Consider the following 16877-nt stretch of genomic DNA (forward strand, 5'->3'; position numbering starts at 1 on the left):
TGATGGTAAAGGGGAGTCAGAAATGGAGAACATTAATGTACCATCACACTATTAGAAATTTACTATCCAGGACAGAAAAATCATCATGACACCACCAGTAAGGAAAAGAACAAACCAAGAATCCTACGATGGGCCTGAAAAGGCAAAAAAGATAGACCTCGCAGAACCAGGTGAAAAGCCTCAGCCGGTCTATATAGCTAACGATTTAGAGCCTGAGGAGGAAGCACAGCTAACACAACTTCTCAAGAAGTATAAAGATGTGTTCGCTTGGTCCTATAAAGACCTAAAAGGAGTTGATCCATTGATATGCCAACATACAATTCCTTAAAAATCGGATGCAAAACCTAGCAAACAACGTCCTTATACATATAATGACACATTTGCTAAACGAATAAACTAATGGAAGCTGAATTCATCTACGAAATCGAACATACAGATTAGGTGTCACCCATTATGGTAGTTCCCAAAAAGAATGAAAAATTGCGAGCGTGTGTAAACCTCAAGAAGGTGAATGCAACAACCATAAGGGATAATTATCCCTTGCCAATTACAGAACATGTACTTGAGCGAGTGGTCGGGAAACGGGCTTATTCCTTTATGGATGGGTTTTCAGGATACAACCAACTGGCAATAGCAAGGGAGGATCAACACAAAACAACGTTTGCCACAGAATGGGGGATTTATGCGTATCGAGTTATGCCATTTGGCTTAACTAATGCACCAGCCACTTTCCAGAGGTTAATGACTCACGCATTCAAGGAATACCTAAGAATATTCTTAGAAATTTACATGGATGACCTGTGTGTACACTCTCTTCTGCGAGAGGAACATATGGACCATTTGCAAAAGGTCTTTGAAAAGTGCACGACATATCGAATCTGTCTTAACCCGGAAAAGTGTGTATTTATGGTTAAGCGGGGACGAAAACCTTAGGTAGATGACCGAGACTAATCCTTGAGGATTGGGATTTTTTGCTTGCCAAGAGTCTCGCTTTACATTTAGATAGGATCAGAGGGTGGAGGACTCTCTAGGTCTTAGATGGAGTCTAGGAACCGTGTGTCTGGCTTAGATCCTTCGACTTAGGTAAATGAGGTTGACTTAGGTAGTTTTAGGTAGTAGTCGAGTTCTAGAGTAGAAGTTGGAGTGGTAGAAGCGGTGAGAGGAGAGCTTGAGAGTCCGGAGAGGCCAAAAAGCAACCAAAAACACCATTATCACCATTTCACATGATAGGTAGGAGTAGAGTAAGTAGGACATCATGATTCAAGATCTAGGGCATTTCATGCATGTACACTTGCTTGGTAGAATCATTACAAGTTTGTAAAAGACGCAAAAAGACACAAAAAGACGCAAAAGTGTGTTTGAAAGCCTAATTGAAGTCTAAAAGTTACTGTGAGTGTTTCTGATAGATCTACAGAGCATCAGGAGCATTCCTGCCAAAAAAAACTTTAATTTTAAGCCAAGAGACATCCTACGTGTAGGATGTCTACAAGCCCATCTGGGAGGAATTTTGGGATTTTGAGTTGACCAGTGTGTTCAGGAGGTAGGGTTTACCCTAATTTCAACTGGAAAGTGAAAATTTAGCCATATCTTGACAGGATAAGGCCAGATAGACTGAAATTGCCAGACATCCTACCCAAATAGTGCCAAAACATTATTTTGGGACCAAAACCCTAAGATGGTTGCATGAGCATGTCTTGCATGATATATTGAGTGACTGAAAGGGGTTTCACCTCATTTGAGTAAGAAAATTGGGTTCAAAGCGGACTTTAGCACTTTTGACTAAAAAAGTAAAAACAGCTGAAATTTGGGACTTTTGACATCCAAAACAAAATCTAAGCATACCACTGGGTTACTGACATCAAAGGGAAGCTGTGAGACAAATCTGGGGTCAAACAGGCCAAAAAGACATCCTACGCGTAGGATGTCTACATCCTACGCGTAGGATGTCTTCTGAGTGATTTTGGACTCCAAACTGAATTCTGAGTATACCAAAATGATCAGCAACTCAAGGGGAGCCTGGGTTTTGAGTTTGAAGCCATTCTGATGAAAAAGACATCCTACGCGTAGGATGTCTAATGCAAGAAATTGAAGCCAGACTTTTACTTTGAGCATAGTAAGGTGTTATATAGCCTAAGGCAAGCCTCCTAGTCAACTTTGGTCCAATTTGGAGTTGATTAGACTGATCACTACCATCAACAGGCCGTCGGAACAGATTTCTGACTCTTTGACCAGCTAGTAGGTGTCCAAATCAAAAAGTAAAAGCAGCTGTAAGCTCAGCACAACAAGAGGAAACAACAGTGCAAAAATCCAGGCAAAACACAGCAGGAGACATCCTACGCTATTGGGGCATACTGCAAAGAAAATTTGACCTGGCATAGACAATGAGATTCCATTTGGCTTAAGGGTTTCAGAACTTCTTTCAGAAGTGAATTTGGACCTTGTTTGCCCATTTGACGAAGCAAAGACTGAATTCAGACTTTTTCGCGTAAATTGACCAACATCTGAGGGAAGTACTGTTTCAGATTAGCAAACCTAATCCAGAACATCAACAGTGTATAAAATACAATAGTGGTTGAGATTAACTCTCCAGTTATACCAATCATTACTAAGATAACCTCTAGCAGATAAATGCTTTGATTCGATTGCCGAAATTAAAACGCTTGTGTACAGGTATATTCAGCAACAAAGCAAGAACTTGTGCAGAAACTGACTCATTGCCAGGTAAGTGGTTGAATTTGTGATAAATTGCATTGATAAGTTTGATGAATTTAAGATCAGGAAGATACATTGTTAGAGACCAGAAAGTGGCAGGTGACCAAAGTAGCTTAGTGTCCACCGAAGAGAGTGTAACTCATGCAAGGCTAGATCCGCTAGCACCGATTATTGAGGAAGGTAGTGATACTGACACTTCGTCACACAAATCTTTCTTCATGATGGGTAGTCAACAGCCAGGAGGTTTCACCTATGATGGACCTATGCGAGGAGGAAACACCTCCCAAAATCCTTTGAATGATTCCAGGCTCACGGTGATCTTCTTAGAGGAAACAAACTCGAGAGGAGCCCTAGTCTATTCTGACTCTCGAGGCCGCAAGTGCATTTGTATCGAAGAGAGGCCAGCTCAAAGATTGGAGATAATCCGAGTGTATGATGATGGAGATAGATTCCGAGACGAAAAGGGGAACCACTATTTAATAGTTAGTAACCCTGAAGATTACAACAGATATGGAGATAACGTGGCTGAAGGGAAAATGGTTTCAGAAACTCAAGAACCGCCACCAAACATTGATAGACCCGGAGCTATTTTTATGTATGATAAGAAAACAACCAGGGTTCCAACTTATAACGAGAATGTGGGAATCTACAAACATGAAAGCGAGGGTATAGTCTCTTACTTTCGCAGCAAAGAACCGTACGTAAACGAATTAAGCAAAGACAAGGTTCTTTACTTATTCTCTTATGAAACTGCTACGGGGAAGGGCATAGTTTTTGTTGATAGATACGGACGAGAATACCAACGTATTCTCCCATAGGAAGTAGAGAGAGCAACAGGTCCAGGAGCATCAGCATATGCCCCTGAGGAAGTGCCAAGAGCCGCCCACACCCCAAGCAAGTCAACGAATCCTTTTTCAGATGAGTATGACACTACCTCACATTCCACCCGACCGCAAGCATTCAACAACCAAAACCAATCAACAAACCAGCCATCATTGCAGGCATGGCTTTGACAGAGTGCAACAATGGAACCAGACCGAAACCGAGATGGTTATCAAGCCATACGAGGGCTCAGAGATTTGCAAGAACCACCACTCTATTCAAGGTATCAAGCAGAGAGTAAGCCAAAGACACAAGGGACGACATGAGCAAGGAGGGGGGGAGTGTTAGAAGCTGGACACACCCCACGGCATCTAACTACTCGGAGGACTATTATTTTTTGTAATTATTCATTCATTGAGGAAAACCTGATTTTTCACCTTGTAATTATTGGGACTTACAGAAGTTTCCAGATTGTATCTCAGTTTTGATAGTTAGATTGAGTAGATGGTTGATTTTGGAACTTTAGGGTTTGAGAAATTGTAATGTATATATACCACTTTTTGACCTTAATGAAAAACCTTTTGTCATTTTAAACAAGTTTTGAAGTCTGGGAGTGAGTGTACTGTGTACGAGAGAGAGAGTGTGAGCTTCATCTTGACGCTATGTGTGCTCCGAAGGTCGGAATCGAGTGCGAAGAAGTGCAGAGTGTTGCCCCCGACTAAAGCTACGCGCCGATACCAACATTGCGCGCGTACAGTCCGGCTTTGTGAGCTCTTTCTACGAGCTTCATCGGTTGTTTGGGTGAGCATACGTTGTCCGATTTTGCATTGCAGCATATCCACACGTTCACATTGAGTAGAACTACACATTAGGCACTTTAGATTTCGGAAACGAAGACCTGCAGATTTCGGCCAGACATCCTACGTGTTTCTGCACAAGGTGTTTTGGGTCGGGATTTTGGTTCATAGACCTTAGGGAGAGCGACCTATTGGTATTAGTAGGGTCTCCTTCAAGTTCTATGGTGTTTCGAGATTGTTTGATGGGTGTTCGGCTCTAGGGAGCGTTGTAGGAAGTTTCCTCTTTTGCACTCTTGAAGGCTGTGACTTAGACAATTGGTAGAGACCTCTGTAGGAATTAGTTAGAAGTCGGTCGAATGTAGGTTGACACCTTATGCTTGCTTCCACGCGCCTGCGGGTCGAGCTTTGTCCACTAAGGTGCCTCTCTAGGTGCTTCGTCTTTAGGTACCTCTACCAAGTGGATTAGGTATTGTGGGTACTTTGTAAGCAAAGCCTTCCTCCACTTTGGCTGAGAATCCACTATAAGCTTAACTCCTTCTGGCTTCGAGGTGTCTACATTGTAGAGAGGTACCGTTGGCTCTTCTCTGATCCGCTTGTTTATTGTAGCTGCCTCATATTTCAGCAATGGATATGGGAGAGAGGGTTGAAGCCACTCGCGCCTGAGATTGCTGGCGTCGATCTTCTGAATTGTCATAGATTTGAAGGCCCTCTGCTCCCATTCCAAGGCTTCCTTCGTGCTTTCTCTTAGCTCTTCCTCTATTGCCTTACGCAATTTTTCCTCCTCTTCTTGTGTTAGATCCTGTGGCTCTTGAGAGGATCCTGCTATGCTTTCGTCTTGCATGGGTGTGTCCACAGGATCTGCCACATTGTCGAGGTCGATGTCCTCATTGGCGGCTGGCCCTGAGCTTTTTGCCTCTCCTCCTTGCTGGCCTTTCAACTCCTCAATTTGACTGAGGAGTGTTTGCTTTTCCGCTTCAGCTTCTCCGCCCATATTCACGAGGAGATCATTAAGTTCAGCGTTTACTCTTTCCGCCTCCTCGAGCTTTTTCTTTATGCTTTCCACTTCTTCTTGCAGGGCTTTTTGGCCCTCCTCCATTCTTGTATGCATTACAATAGAACCTTCAGCCATCATTAACCTCTGCTTTTTCTCGAGAGTCAGCTCCTTTTGAAGTTCCTGCATTTGCTCTTCATATAGTTGACTCTCGGAAATGATTTGAGTCGGGCTCGTAGCCTCTGGATCTAGCAAGTGATGCTCGCAGTCTCTGGATGGTTTGATCTTTGACTTTTAATTGGTCCTTGAGCTCAAGGACTTCATCCAGGCTTGCTTCTTGTTCTATCTTTGCTTTTTCCTTGGCATTTCTCATGGCCTCTACTTCTTTCGATTCTTCGGCCAGCTGTAGTGTCAGATTATCTCTTTCTCTTTCGGCATCTCGCAATGACTTGCTGAGCTACAGACACTCTTCTTCAGCTGCTTGTATTCTTTTTGTTGCTGCCTCGTTTGCTTCTTTCATTGCTTGGCAGTTTTGTAGAGTCGTTGCCAAGCTGGCCTGGAGGTCAGCTTCTCTCTCTTTTTGCCCTTGGCTTTGTGCCTGCAGAGAATCCCTTTCCATTTTGGTCTTTTCTTCGGTGGCTTTGAGAGTTATCATCTCTTTCTCTGAAGCCATAGATTATGCCCTCAATCCGGCTAGCTTTGTCATCACCACATCCCAGTCATTGGAGGGCGGGTGAAGGTCTACCGTGTCGGTAGCAATTTCTTTTAGTTCCACTAGCTGGATGCCTTGCATCTGTTCTTTATGCCTTGTCCTCGCCAAGTCGAATGCGACTGTGGCAGCTTCTTCCTTTGTATAGCCTGCAGCTAGCAGGTCCAAAAATGCGTAGTAGGCCTCATCTAATCCTTTTCGCTCAGACTCAGGCTTGCCTCTTCTTTTGGCTCAGGTTCCTGCCTTTGCTCTTGCTTCTCAGCTTGCCTTTCATCTTGTTTGTCCTCAGCCTCCTTATCTTCTGGTGGAGGGCTGCTAGGAGGTGGTGATGGCGGTGGTGATGGTTGTGGGCTGGGTTTAGGGCTATCTGGTAAAGCTGCCGGTTTGCCCTTTAAGTCCCTGTCTGCTTTTGTTTTCCTTTCTCTTTCTTGGCTTTCTTGTTCATCTAGCAGTGTCTGCCTTATCTGCACAACTTCCTCCTCGGTGAAAGGGACATGGGGAATGTTTTCCGCTGCAACATCAAGAATCTCGAAATTCTTGATATAATCTTCAAAGCGGTCCCTTTGCACTCTTCTGGATGATCCGGACATAGACTCGAGAGATGGCTTCCAGAGTTCGTTTAAATCACCCTTGAGGGCTCTTTCTGCTCGGAAACTCTCCATCAGCCTCTTGAGTCTTGCCGCTTTCTGAGACCTGGTTTCTTTGGCCGGCACTTGAGCAAACTCCTTCTTTCCTTTCTTCTGCTCGGGTTGCTCCTCTTCAACTGGCTCCAACCGTCTCTTCAATCTCGTAGCCACCCTTGGTGCCCTTTGCGACTCATCTTCCTTGTCTTCTTTTACTCTCAGCCATTCATTCTGAGATGGGGGGTCAGGCCACCTTCCTTTAGCGTGTAGTGCCCCATAAACCACTTTGGTGATCAGCTCTCCTGGCACTATGTAGGTTGGCTTTTTGTTGCCCATCTTTACTAAGCTGTCATGTATGTATGCCACATAGTTGATTATCTTTGGGGTGCCTTTTGTCATTGCCCAAGTAAACGTTGTGGCAATTGCACCTGGCGGCATCCTGTACTTCTGTGGCCTCTTAGTGCACATGTGGAAGTACTGGTTGTACAACTGGCTCATAATTGCCACCTTTGGGTTGGCAATGTCTTCAAAGGTGTAATTTGCCTTTTTCTCTTTGTACACTTTGACTTCATCTCTTCTTTTTGTGACGTTGTCCCCCTCATTGGAGAGGTCTAGTGCATGGGCTTCAACCCGCTCCGTGATTATGATATTTGTATCTGGTCTGCCTTGTAAATCTGTTACCTTGGTCACTCCATCTTCTTTGATGCTTGTTACAAATTCCTATACTCTTTTGATGTCCACCCGTGCCGGCATTGCTTCGAAGTAGTTGTGGAGGTCAATTTTCTCCAAGTAGCCGGCCATTTTGCTTCGTACAAACTCATTGAGCTCTCTCGGCAGCAGTGGTAGCTCTATGACATTGCCTTCATTGTCCTTGAACACTCCCTAGTAGATCTTTAGGTCGTTTGACTCTAACAGATCTTCTTGTATCCAAGTGCTGGTGGGCTTTAATGTTCCTTCTGGAATGACAAAGGGTTCCACTTCGTCCAGATAATCCTTGATGGTCATTCTTTTCCTCTTTGCCGGTGACTTCGAGGCTGCCATTGATCCTGTTGCACTCAGTAGTCCGAAGTTAGCGTTTTTTACATATCAGCTGCGAAACTGAGTTTTACTTATCCAAATGACTTGAAAATTGAAAATAAAGCTTAAAAGGAACTTGTGAAGCTGTGCATGTGCTCACAGTGCAAATCTAGCCAAAAATTTTCATCTAGACATCCTACGCGTAGGATGTCTTTTTCATCAGAATTGGTTCATACTTGACATGCAGGTAGTGTAAGGCTCATGGAACATGGCTATAGGCTTGGATTTGAATTTGGATATCAAAAAGTTGATTTTTGGGCTGATTCAGACTTTAGGTCACAATTTGGGTAGAATGTCCATCATAGGTAGCAATTGATGTTCAAATGGGTTGAAAACTGGTATATAGGCTTATTGCACCATGGTATTGGCTCCCATGATGTCATTCTTTACACAGAAGGCTAAATTTATGCTGGAGACACCTACGCATAGGATGTCTTTTTTCATCAAAATGACATCAAACTTGTTCTGTGGGTTGTCCTTGGCCTATGGAACATGGCCATGTTCTTGGATTTGAATTTGGACAAGATTTGATGCTTGTAAGGCTCTGTGAGGTGTTTTTGGGCTCAAAAAGTGTATCTTGAAGGTGTTGGGGGTCAAAAGTGATTAGAATGGCTTCAAACTTGACGTATGGACTCTTGACGATGAGGTAATTGGATCTGGAATGATAAAACATCCCTTGCATGCCAAAAAGGTCAAATAGACATCCTACGCGCTTATGGTGTTTAATACCACCCCACAGTGGATCAGGAGGTCAGCACCTACATTCACATACGGCCAGGAGACGGTGGAGTACACAGACGCTTACACTTATCTTGGAGTGGTTTTTAGCGGACCTGCATTCTCACTCAGAAGAGCAGCACAGACCAGACTTACTAGAGCCCACGCAGCATTGGGTAGATTGGAGAGGATGTGTTCGCAGGTTCAGTTTCAAGAGCCCCGGACGAAGCTCTAGCTCTTTGACACCTTGGTGGCTTCAGCACTGCTCTATGGAACCGAGATATGGGGACCTTCACTGGATCACCACGGGAGGCCGGGTCGCTCAGACGGATGGGGGAACATGGAGAAACCTCTCGTCTCTATGATCTCGCGGCTCATTAGAAGCAAGGCATCAGTACCACGGGCCATTATCCGAGCAGAGCTAGCGGCCCCCCCACTTGTGGTGGAGGCGCTCACCAGATCAGTCTCCTTCATAAACCGCACATGGGCACTTCCTAGAGACAGATATGCCCGCATAGCACTAGAATCCTCTCGACAGCTAGCCATACAAGGAGATACAACATGCTGGTATGGGGAGATGACATCATGGTTTCAGGCACATGGGTTCAGCATAGACAGGCTGCCACCATTCTAGTACTCATTGGATGCACCATCTCTCACTCTTACACAGTCAGAGATCACCAAGCTCATCCGCCAAGCCCTGACCCAGCTAGACACCAGGAGGACATGGATACAACCAGCACAGGAATTGGGCACGAAGATGGCTTTCTACAGAGACCACCTCCTCCAGCTTACGGAAGATGGTTTTGTGGCGAGACCCAGATACATGGATACCCACCTGTCTCATGGGATACGATGTGCTATCGGCCAGTTACGCACATCTTCTCACCAGTTGCGGATTGAGACTGGGAGATACAGCGGAGTACCAGCAGAGGACAGGACATGCCCCTTATGTAACATGGAACCTGAGACAGAGCTACACTATACATGCCGCTGCCCCGTCTACTACAAGATACGAGGCCGCTTCCATTACTTGTTCAGAGAGGGTTTTGGACCGCTCTCAAGAGTCATGGGATACGAAGATCAGAGATGCATGGGTTTGTTCTTGCTCGAGCTGCGCAGACACAGAGATAGCCTGATGAATGGCGAGGCTAGCCAGTCTCAAAGACGGATCACAGACTTCTTCAAAGCAGACACGGGACAACCGCAAGAGCCACTCCCACAGCAGAGCTCCCCCCCGTCTCACACCAAACCGAGCGATTGAACTGGGGAAATCCAGGCGCCCGCGACTGCGAAGAACTACACAGCATCGACGAAGGCTACGACAGAAAATTCGGAGCACGCTGGCTAGACATACAAGACGCCCGGTCAGACTACTTACCATGGAGGAAATTGATGAGATTCGCCAACGACCGATGCTAGATCTCTTGTGATTCAGCTATCCCAACAAGCCACCCATTATTCTGCTTAGTTTTTTGCTTGACTCACATAGACCAACTTAGGACCCCATAGTATATATCTTTGTTTTGTATTGTTGTTAGGTTATTTTGTTACTCTGACTTTGTATCAGATCCACCACTTTGTAACTTTTGGGTCTCATAGGTCATTGTGGCCTTTTGAAGACGTTAATATAACATTTCATTTCATTTCATTTCTCTCTCTCTCCTCTTCTCTTTTATTTTGTGCCAGTCCGAACTATTTTGTCTTTTCCAATAGACAAAGGACATACACAAATGTATACGTGATTTCTCTCTCTCTCTCTCTCTCTCTCTCTCTCTCTCTCTCTCTCTCTCTCTCTCTCTCTCTCTCTCTCTCTCTCTCTCTCTCACACACACACACAACAAGTCTTGGGATTGAACTCGTCCAAGAGATCTTTGAGGTCTTGGGATAATTTTCCACTACATTAAAAATTCTCTCTTCTCCTCCTCCTCCTCCTCCTCCTCCTCCTCTCTCTCTCTCTCTCTCATCACCCAAAGGACAGTCCCCTTTTTCTATTTTGGATGATGACATATGGGAGTTCTCTAGAGATGGTGACATTATCATTCTAGGGGACTTCAATGCTAGGACTGCCCATCACCAGACAGTGTTTTATGATACTTCAGAGGAGATGCTGAGAGAGCTAGATGTTGTAGAGACGGGCCTGTCCAGACTATCACACGATGTGGAATATACTGAGTATGGGCGACACCTGATAGACATGGGCACCGCACATGGATTGGCCATCTTGAATGGCCTACAGAGATTTCCTGCTTTTTGCGGGAGGTTTTACATGCTTCCCACACAGACATGGAGCCAGCATAGTGGACTATGTCATGGCACAACCGAATCTCATCTCTAGTATCCAGGACCTCACAGTTGGGCCCAGACCGGTCGGGGTGGCAGTGGATCATGCTCTTGTGTCGATGACCACCTCTTTCCAGTTCAGTGTAGCACACAGGCCACGGGTAGCAGCCCCTACTCGCTACACCTTCACGCGGGAGACGGATTCTGTATACATAGACGGCATCTACAGGTGCCTATGCACTAAGGAACCGGGGCGACCTCTGGAGGAGCTAACTACTATACTGACACAGACATTACATGATGCAGCAGCAGAGGCATACCCACACATCCAGCCTCAGCAGAGACGCCAATCAGGGAGCATGCCTCGGAACAGCTGGTACGATGAGGAGTGTCACCAGATTAGAGCTAGACTTCAGAGGGAGGTGCTTTTGGGGGACGTCACTCACAGGGTCACAGATTGACTTCCGACGCCTGGTGCGGCGGAAGAAGAGGGCATTTTTGGCTCGACTCGAGCAGGATCTATACCAGCTATTCTTGAGTCAGGACTTGCGTGAGGCGTGGCGGCTCTTTCATGAGCAGTCCCCCCCCCCCCCCCCCCCCCGTTGTTACCTCCACAGAGACCTAGGGTTAGTACGCATCATCTTTGTACACAGTACCTGGACAACCGCCCCTTCCCAACCCCCCCGATCCATGCCCACACACATGTGCTTTTTTCATCGCTGAGATGGTGAAGAAAGCCATTGACAGGATGAGGACTGGGAGAGCATATGATCATGTTGGTTTAGTCGTTGAGCATTTCATGCATGCCAAAGACCTACTAGCAGAGCTTCTAGCAGTTATGTTTAACCGTGCCATGTGTGAGGGCCTACCGGACACTTGGAGCCTATCTACGATTGTACCTATCTTCAAGTCAGGAGACCCCATGGAGCCTGGGAATTATCGCACTATCATGATTGGACACACACTGGCACGGTTGTATGCATCCATTCTTGAGCAAAAGTTGAGTAGATCGACAGAGAGGGAAGGAATGCGTGCAGCGGGGCAGGCAGGGTTCAGGAGAGGCTTCTCTACTCTTGACCATAAAGGCCATCATTGAGGAGGACAAATCTCATGGGAGACGGATCTATTGTAGCTTTGTGGACTTCCGCAAAGCTTTTGACACAGTACCCAGAGCTAGATTGATGCGCAAATTACAGGAGATGGGAGTACCCACAGAGCTCATTTGGGGGATCATGGCATTGTACAGATCAATAGTAGGGCATGTACGGCGTACGCACCCCTGAGGGACTTTCTACACCAGTTCACTCCACTATTGGGGTGAAGCAGGGTTGCCCGCTCTCTCCTACTCTTTTCGGTATGTATGTGGATGAGGTTTCTGAGTACATTGAGAGCGATGGCGATAGAGGTGCACAGTTGGCAGGGACATGGATTCCACTTTTGTTATATGCTGATGATATTGTGTTGATCTCCGGATCTCCGGAGGGAATGCAACGTCAATTGGATGCTTTGCATAGGTTTGCCCACGAAAGTGGTTTGTCTGTCAACCTTGGTAAAACCAAGGTTATGGTGTTCAATACCACACCACAGTGGATCAGGAGGTCAACACCTACATTCACATACGGCCAGGAGACTGTGGAGTACACAGATGCTTACACTTACCTTGGAGTGGTTTTTAGCGGACCTGCATTCTCACTCAGAAGAGCAACAGAGACCAGACTGACTAGAGCCCACGTAGCATTGGGTAGATTGGAGCAGTGTAACCGCGAAACGTTTCAAGGCCGAAACGTTTCACCCTGAAACGCGGCGTTTCACCACGAAACGTTTCAGTCCAAAATGAGAACACAATGAAACGTGAGACCGAAACGTGCGTTTAGCGGCTTTGAAACTAAAACTATGGTAACTTGTTGTTAGTGAAACGGCTAGGGTTTCACTTGGTGAGCGAAACGTTTCAAGGCCCGAAACGTTTCACTTGCCCTTACCTGCCGAAACGCGTTTCATGGTGACTCTGGATTGGAGAGGATGTGTTCGCAGGTTCAGTTTCAGGAGCCCCGGACGAAGCTCTGGCTCTTTGACACTTTGGTGGCTTCTGATTTGCTCTATGGAACTGAGATATGGGGACCTTCATTGGATCACCACGGGAGGCCAGGTCGCACTGATGGATGGGGGAACATGGAGAAACCTCTCATCTCTATGATCTCGCGGCTCATTAGAGCCAAGGCATCAGTACCACGGGCCATTATCCGAGCAAAGCTAGCGGCCCCCCCATTAGTGGTTGAGGCGCTCACCAGATCAGTCTCCTTCATAAACCGCACATGGGAACTTCCTACAGACAGATATGCTCGCATTGCACTTGAGTCCTCTCGACAGTTTTCCATGCAAGGAGATACAGCATGCTGGTATGGGTAGATGGCATCATGGTTTCAGGCGCCTGGGTTCAGCATAGACAGGCTGCCACCATTCCAGTACTCATTGGATGCACCGTCTCTCACTCTTACACAGTCAGAAATCACCAAGCTCATCCACCAAGACCTGACCCAGCTAGACACCAAGAGGACATGGATACAACCAGCACAGGAATTGGGCACGAAGATGGCTTTCTACAGAGACCATCTTCTCCAGCTTACGGAGGATGGTTTTGTGACGAGACCCAGATACATGGACACCCACTTGTCTCATGGGATACAATGTGCTATTGGCCAATTACGCACATCTTCTCACCAGCTGCGGATTGAGACTGGGAGATACAGCGGAGTACCAGCAGAGGCAAGGACATGCCCCTTGTGTGACATGGAGCCTGAGACAAAGTTGCACTACACATGCCGCTGCCCCGTCTACTACGAGATTCGAGGCCGCTTCCATTGCTTGTTCAGAGAGGGTTTCTGACCACTCTCAAGAGTCATGGGATACGAGGATCAGAGATGCCTGGGTTTGTTCTTGCTCAATCTGCGCAAACACAGAGATAGCCTGATGAGTGGCGAGGCTAGCCAGTCTCAAAGATGGATCACAAACTTCTTCAGGGCAGACACGGGACAGCCGCAGGAGCCACTCCCACAACAGAGCTCCCTCTCGTCTCACACAAGAGGCACATTGATCGATCGAGCAATTGAGCTGGGGAAATCCAGGCACCCACACGACTGCGGAGGACTACACAGCATCGACGGAGGCTACGTCAGAAGATTCGGAGCACTCTGGCCAGGCATGCACAACGCCTTGTTAAACTACTAACCATGGAGGAGATTGATGAGATCCGCCAACGACCGATGCTAGATCTCCTGTGATTCAGCTATCCCAGCAAGCCGCCCATTTTGCTTAGTTCACATCGACCAGTCTAGGAATCCATAGTATATATCTTTGTTTTGTTTTGTTGTTATTTTGTTACTCTGACATTGTATCAGATCCACTACATTGTAACTTTCTGGTCTCATAGGTCACTTTGGCCTTTTGAAGACGTTAATATAACATTTCATTTCATCTCTCTCTCTCTCTCTCTCTCTCTCTCTCTCTCTCTCTCTCTCTCTCTCTCTCTCTCTCTCTCTCTCTCTCTCTCTCTCTCTCTCTAGCTTCTCCAACAATCACGTCTTCTCAAAGACACCAAGTTTTGGATCGCAGAAGAACTCACCCCGCTACAACTCAAACGCAAAAGTGAAGAGCTCAAGAAGGTACATGAAGCCCGCAAACAAGGCAAATGGGCAGTCTACCGAGGTGGTAAAGCCATCATCCAGGAGTTTCGAAACCCCAAATCGGCTCTCCCCACAGCTGATCCCTCTTAGGTTTTTGTCTTTTTCATCTTTCCATCTTTCCAATGGACCCTCAGTCCTTAACTGATATGTATTCAGTGCGATTTGCTACAAATGTCACCGTTGTACTGTTTGTTTTTGGTCCCATGGGTCATATCTGACCTCCGTGGACAATAATTTAATCTCTCTCTCTCTCTCTCTCTCTCTCTCTCTCTCTCTCTCTCTCTCTCTCTCTCTCGCGGGGGCAAAGCACTTATCCAAGAATTTCGGTCCTCAAGACACCACACCTCCCCAAAAAAAAGAAAAACACATAGACACAAGCGAAAACTCTCTCTCTCTCTTAAAGTTTGCAAAGCACGAGCCAAGGGGAAGTGGACAGTCTATAGAGGCGGCAAAGCACTCATCCAAGACTTTCAGTTCTCAAGACGCCCCACCTACCCCCACAAACCCCCCTACTCTCCTTTGTCTTTCCCAGTGACCTATGTCTCAAGTTCGTTGTAATAGTCTCTCAGTGCAAGAGGCACTCATGTACATTTGTTTTGGTCCCATGGTTCATATTTGACCTCCAAGGATGATAAAGAAATCTCTCTCAAAAAAAAAAAGTGTTGTGTTTTGGTGGCGCAAAAGCTGTAAAATGTACAAAAGTAGATGGGTATGTGCATCAAGGCAGCCTATAACCGACCGGTGTGGACTGACTCACCACACACACACAAACACACACGCATGTTTAAGTTGTGCATGAAGATATGAATACCTTATACTTATGAAAGAAATCACAAGTTACATCCGGGGTGCTACCATCAGCTATCTTTCCTGAGAAAATTTATGCCAATTTCTTCAAACATCAGCTGGTAGAGCAAAATCAGAAATTGCAACAGGATCAGGAAGAATCTCCACCTGGAATGCTTGAAAATGTATCCCATATGCCCTTGCCTCGCCCCCCTTCAGAAGTTGCACCTTCTATCTGCATTCCAACCACACGCGCACACGCACACGCACACGCAGAGAAACAACCCTTCAAACGAGATATATATGCCCTTGCACACGCACATCAAAGTCCATGCCATACACACAACATAAGGCCATGGCATCAGTCACATTTTCCGACGACCTAGGCATGCATACGCAATGCAATAGACAGAATTGTGTGTGTAAGATTTGCCAAAACCAACTGTGTGTGTGTGTGTGTGTGTGTGTGTGTGTGTGTGAGAGAGAGAGAGAGAGAGAGAGAGAGAGAGAGTTGCCTGTACAGAGCTAGACGCAACCCCAAAGAGGAAGGAGGGGGGGAAGAGAGAAGAGCGTGAGAGATCGGCCGCCATGGCAAGCACCTCTGTCAGCTGCCACAGCCTAGGAGCGCCTCGTCTGATGCCAGCTACTATGTACTATCAGACACCCTTCTGCGAGAGCTTACAAAATGGAGAAAGAAAGGTCACAATGGATGGAGGGCGGACACCCCTGTGCAGTACTTGTCAAAGGATTATTTGCGAACGCTATCACGAGCTGGTAGTAGTAAAATTGTCGCCCCTGCGGCAATCCTCTCGACTCTCAGCGATTCTTCTGCTTTTGCAGAAGCCAAGATCCTGGCCAAAGCTATCGTCACCCTCTCATCATTGAAAAAAAAAAAAAAGCATACCACAGTAGCCTACCTGGTTTTATATGTTGATTGGTTTCTCTCTTTATTGGCTTATTAATTCATTTAAAAATTCAAAGTCATTTTCGGCCTGCTCCAAAAGGCCCTTACACAAGAAGGAATTAAGGTGGTGGTCACATGAGGGCTCACTAAGCCTCGTGCGCATTGAATGAGTGAGAACTGAGCCATGATCACGATCACACGCAAGCACAACGATTCCTTGCATGTGGCAATCAACAAAAACTGCATAGAAGATATTACCTTTGCTAGTAAGTAGAGAAGAGAGAGGATCTAGAGAGAGAATATTGATTCATTCGAAAGCTGCCTAACCCCCCCCCCCCCCCGCCCCCCAATGCAACTATGCCAAAATCGGTAGAATTACAAAAGGCTATGCTCGATAGTAGTGAGCAGACTCAATAGGATTCGCATGACCACTTTGCGGCTCAGCTATCTGCATGAGTTATTGATAACTGAGCCTCACGTGACCACCACCTAAGGAGTCCATTCATAGGAGTTTGATCTCATGATGTGAATGGTTGATCTCATTAAGGAGTGCATGCATAAGAGTTTGATCTCATGATGTGGATTATTGATTCAATGAAAAATAGTAATATTTTAATTTGTGAAAAATAGCTATTCATTTAAAAATCCATTTCATTAAGTTATTTTATTATTTACTATGCTTTTTAGATCTTTTTTTATAAAAGCATTGAATCGTTTCTTTTAGTTTTCAATTATTGTTTTTGTTTGTTTTGACTAGTGTGTGACCTGCGCATTGC

At 46.0% G+C, this 16877-nt stretch overlaps 1 protein-coding gene across 4 annotated transcripts in view; it reads right to left on the minus strand.

Moving 5' to 3' along the window:
- Window positions 1-16081, minus strand: part of LOC147423883 (beta-glucosidase 40-like) — a 31384-nt gene extending 15303 nt beyond the window's left edge. For 2 of the 4 annotated variants that reach the window (XM_086500955.1, XM_086500956.1), the window contains exons 1-3: window positions 15713-16080; window positions 15366-15432; window positions 15223-15281 (exon numbers count right to left, since the gene is read on the minus strand). In XM_086500955.1, coding sequence (XP_086357081.1) covers window positions 15223-15281; window positions 15366-15432; window positions 15713-15787 — 201 coding nt within the window. In that variant the 5' untranslated portion in view covers window positions 15788-16080. Of the gene's footprint in view, window positions 1-15222; window positions 15282-15365; window positions 15433-15712 lie in introns of all 4 variants that reach the window. The other 2 variants (XM_086500954.1, XM_086500957.1) reach the window with 2 other exon arrangements.
- Window positions 16082-16877: the final 796 nt, after the last annotated feature.

The sequence above is a fragment of the Adiantum capillus-veneris genome, chromosome 26 (genome assembly GCF_014529385.1).
Source record: "Adiantum capillus-veneris isolate H3 chromosome 26, ASM1452938v2, whole genome shotgun sequence".
NCBI classification, from domain to species: Eukaryota; Viridiplantae; Streptophyta; class Polypodiopsida; order Polypodiales; family Pteridaceae; genus Adiantum; species Adiantum capillus-veneris.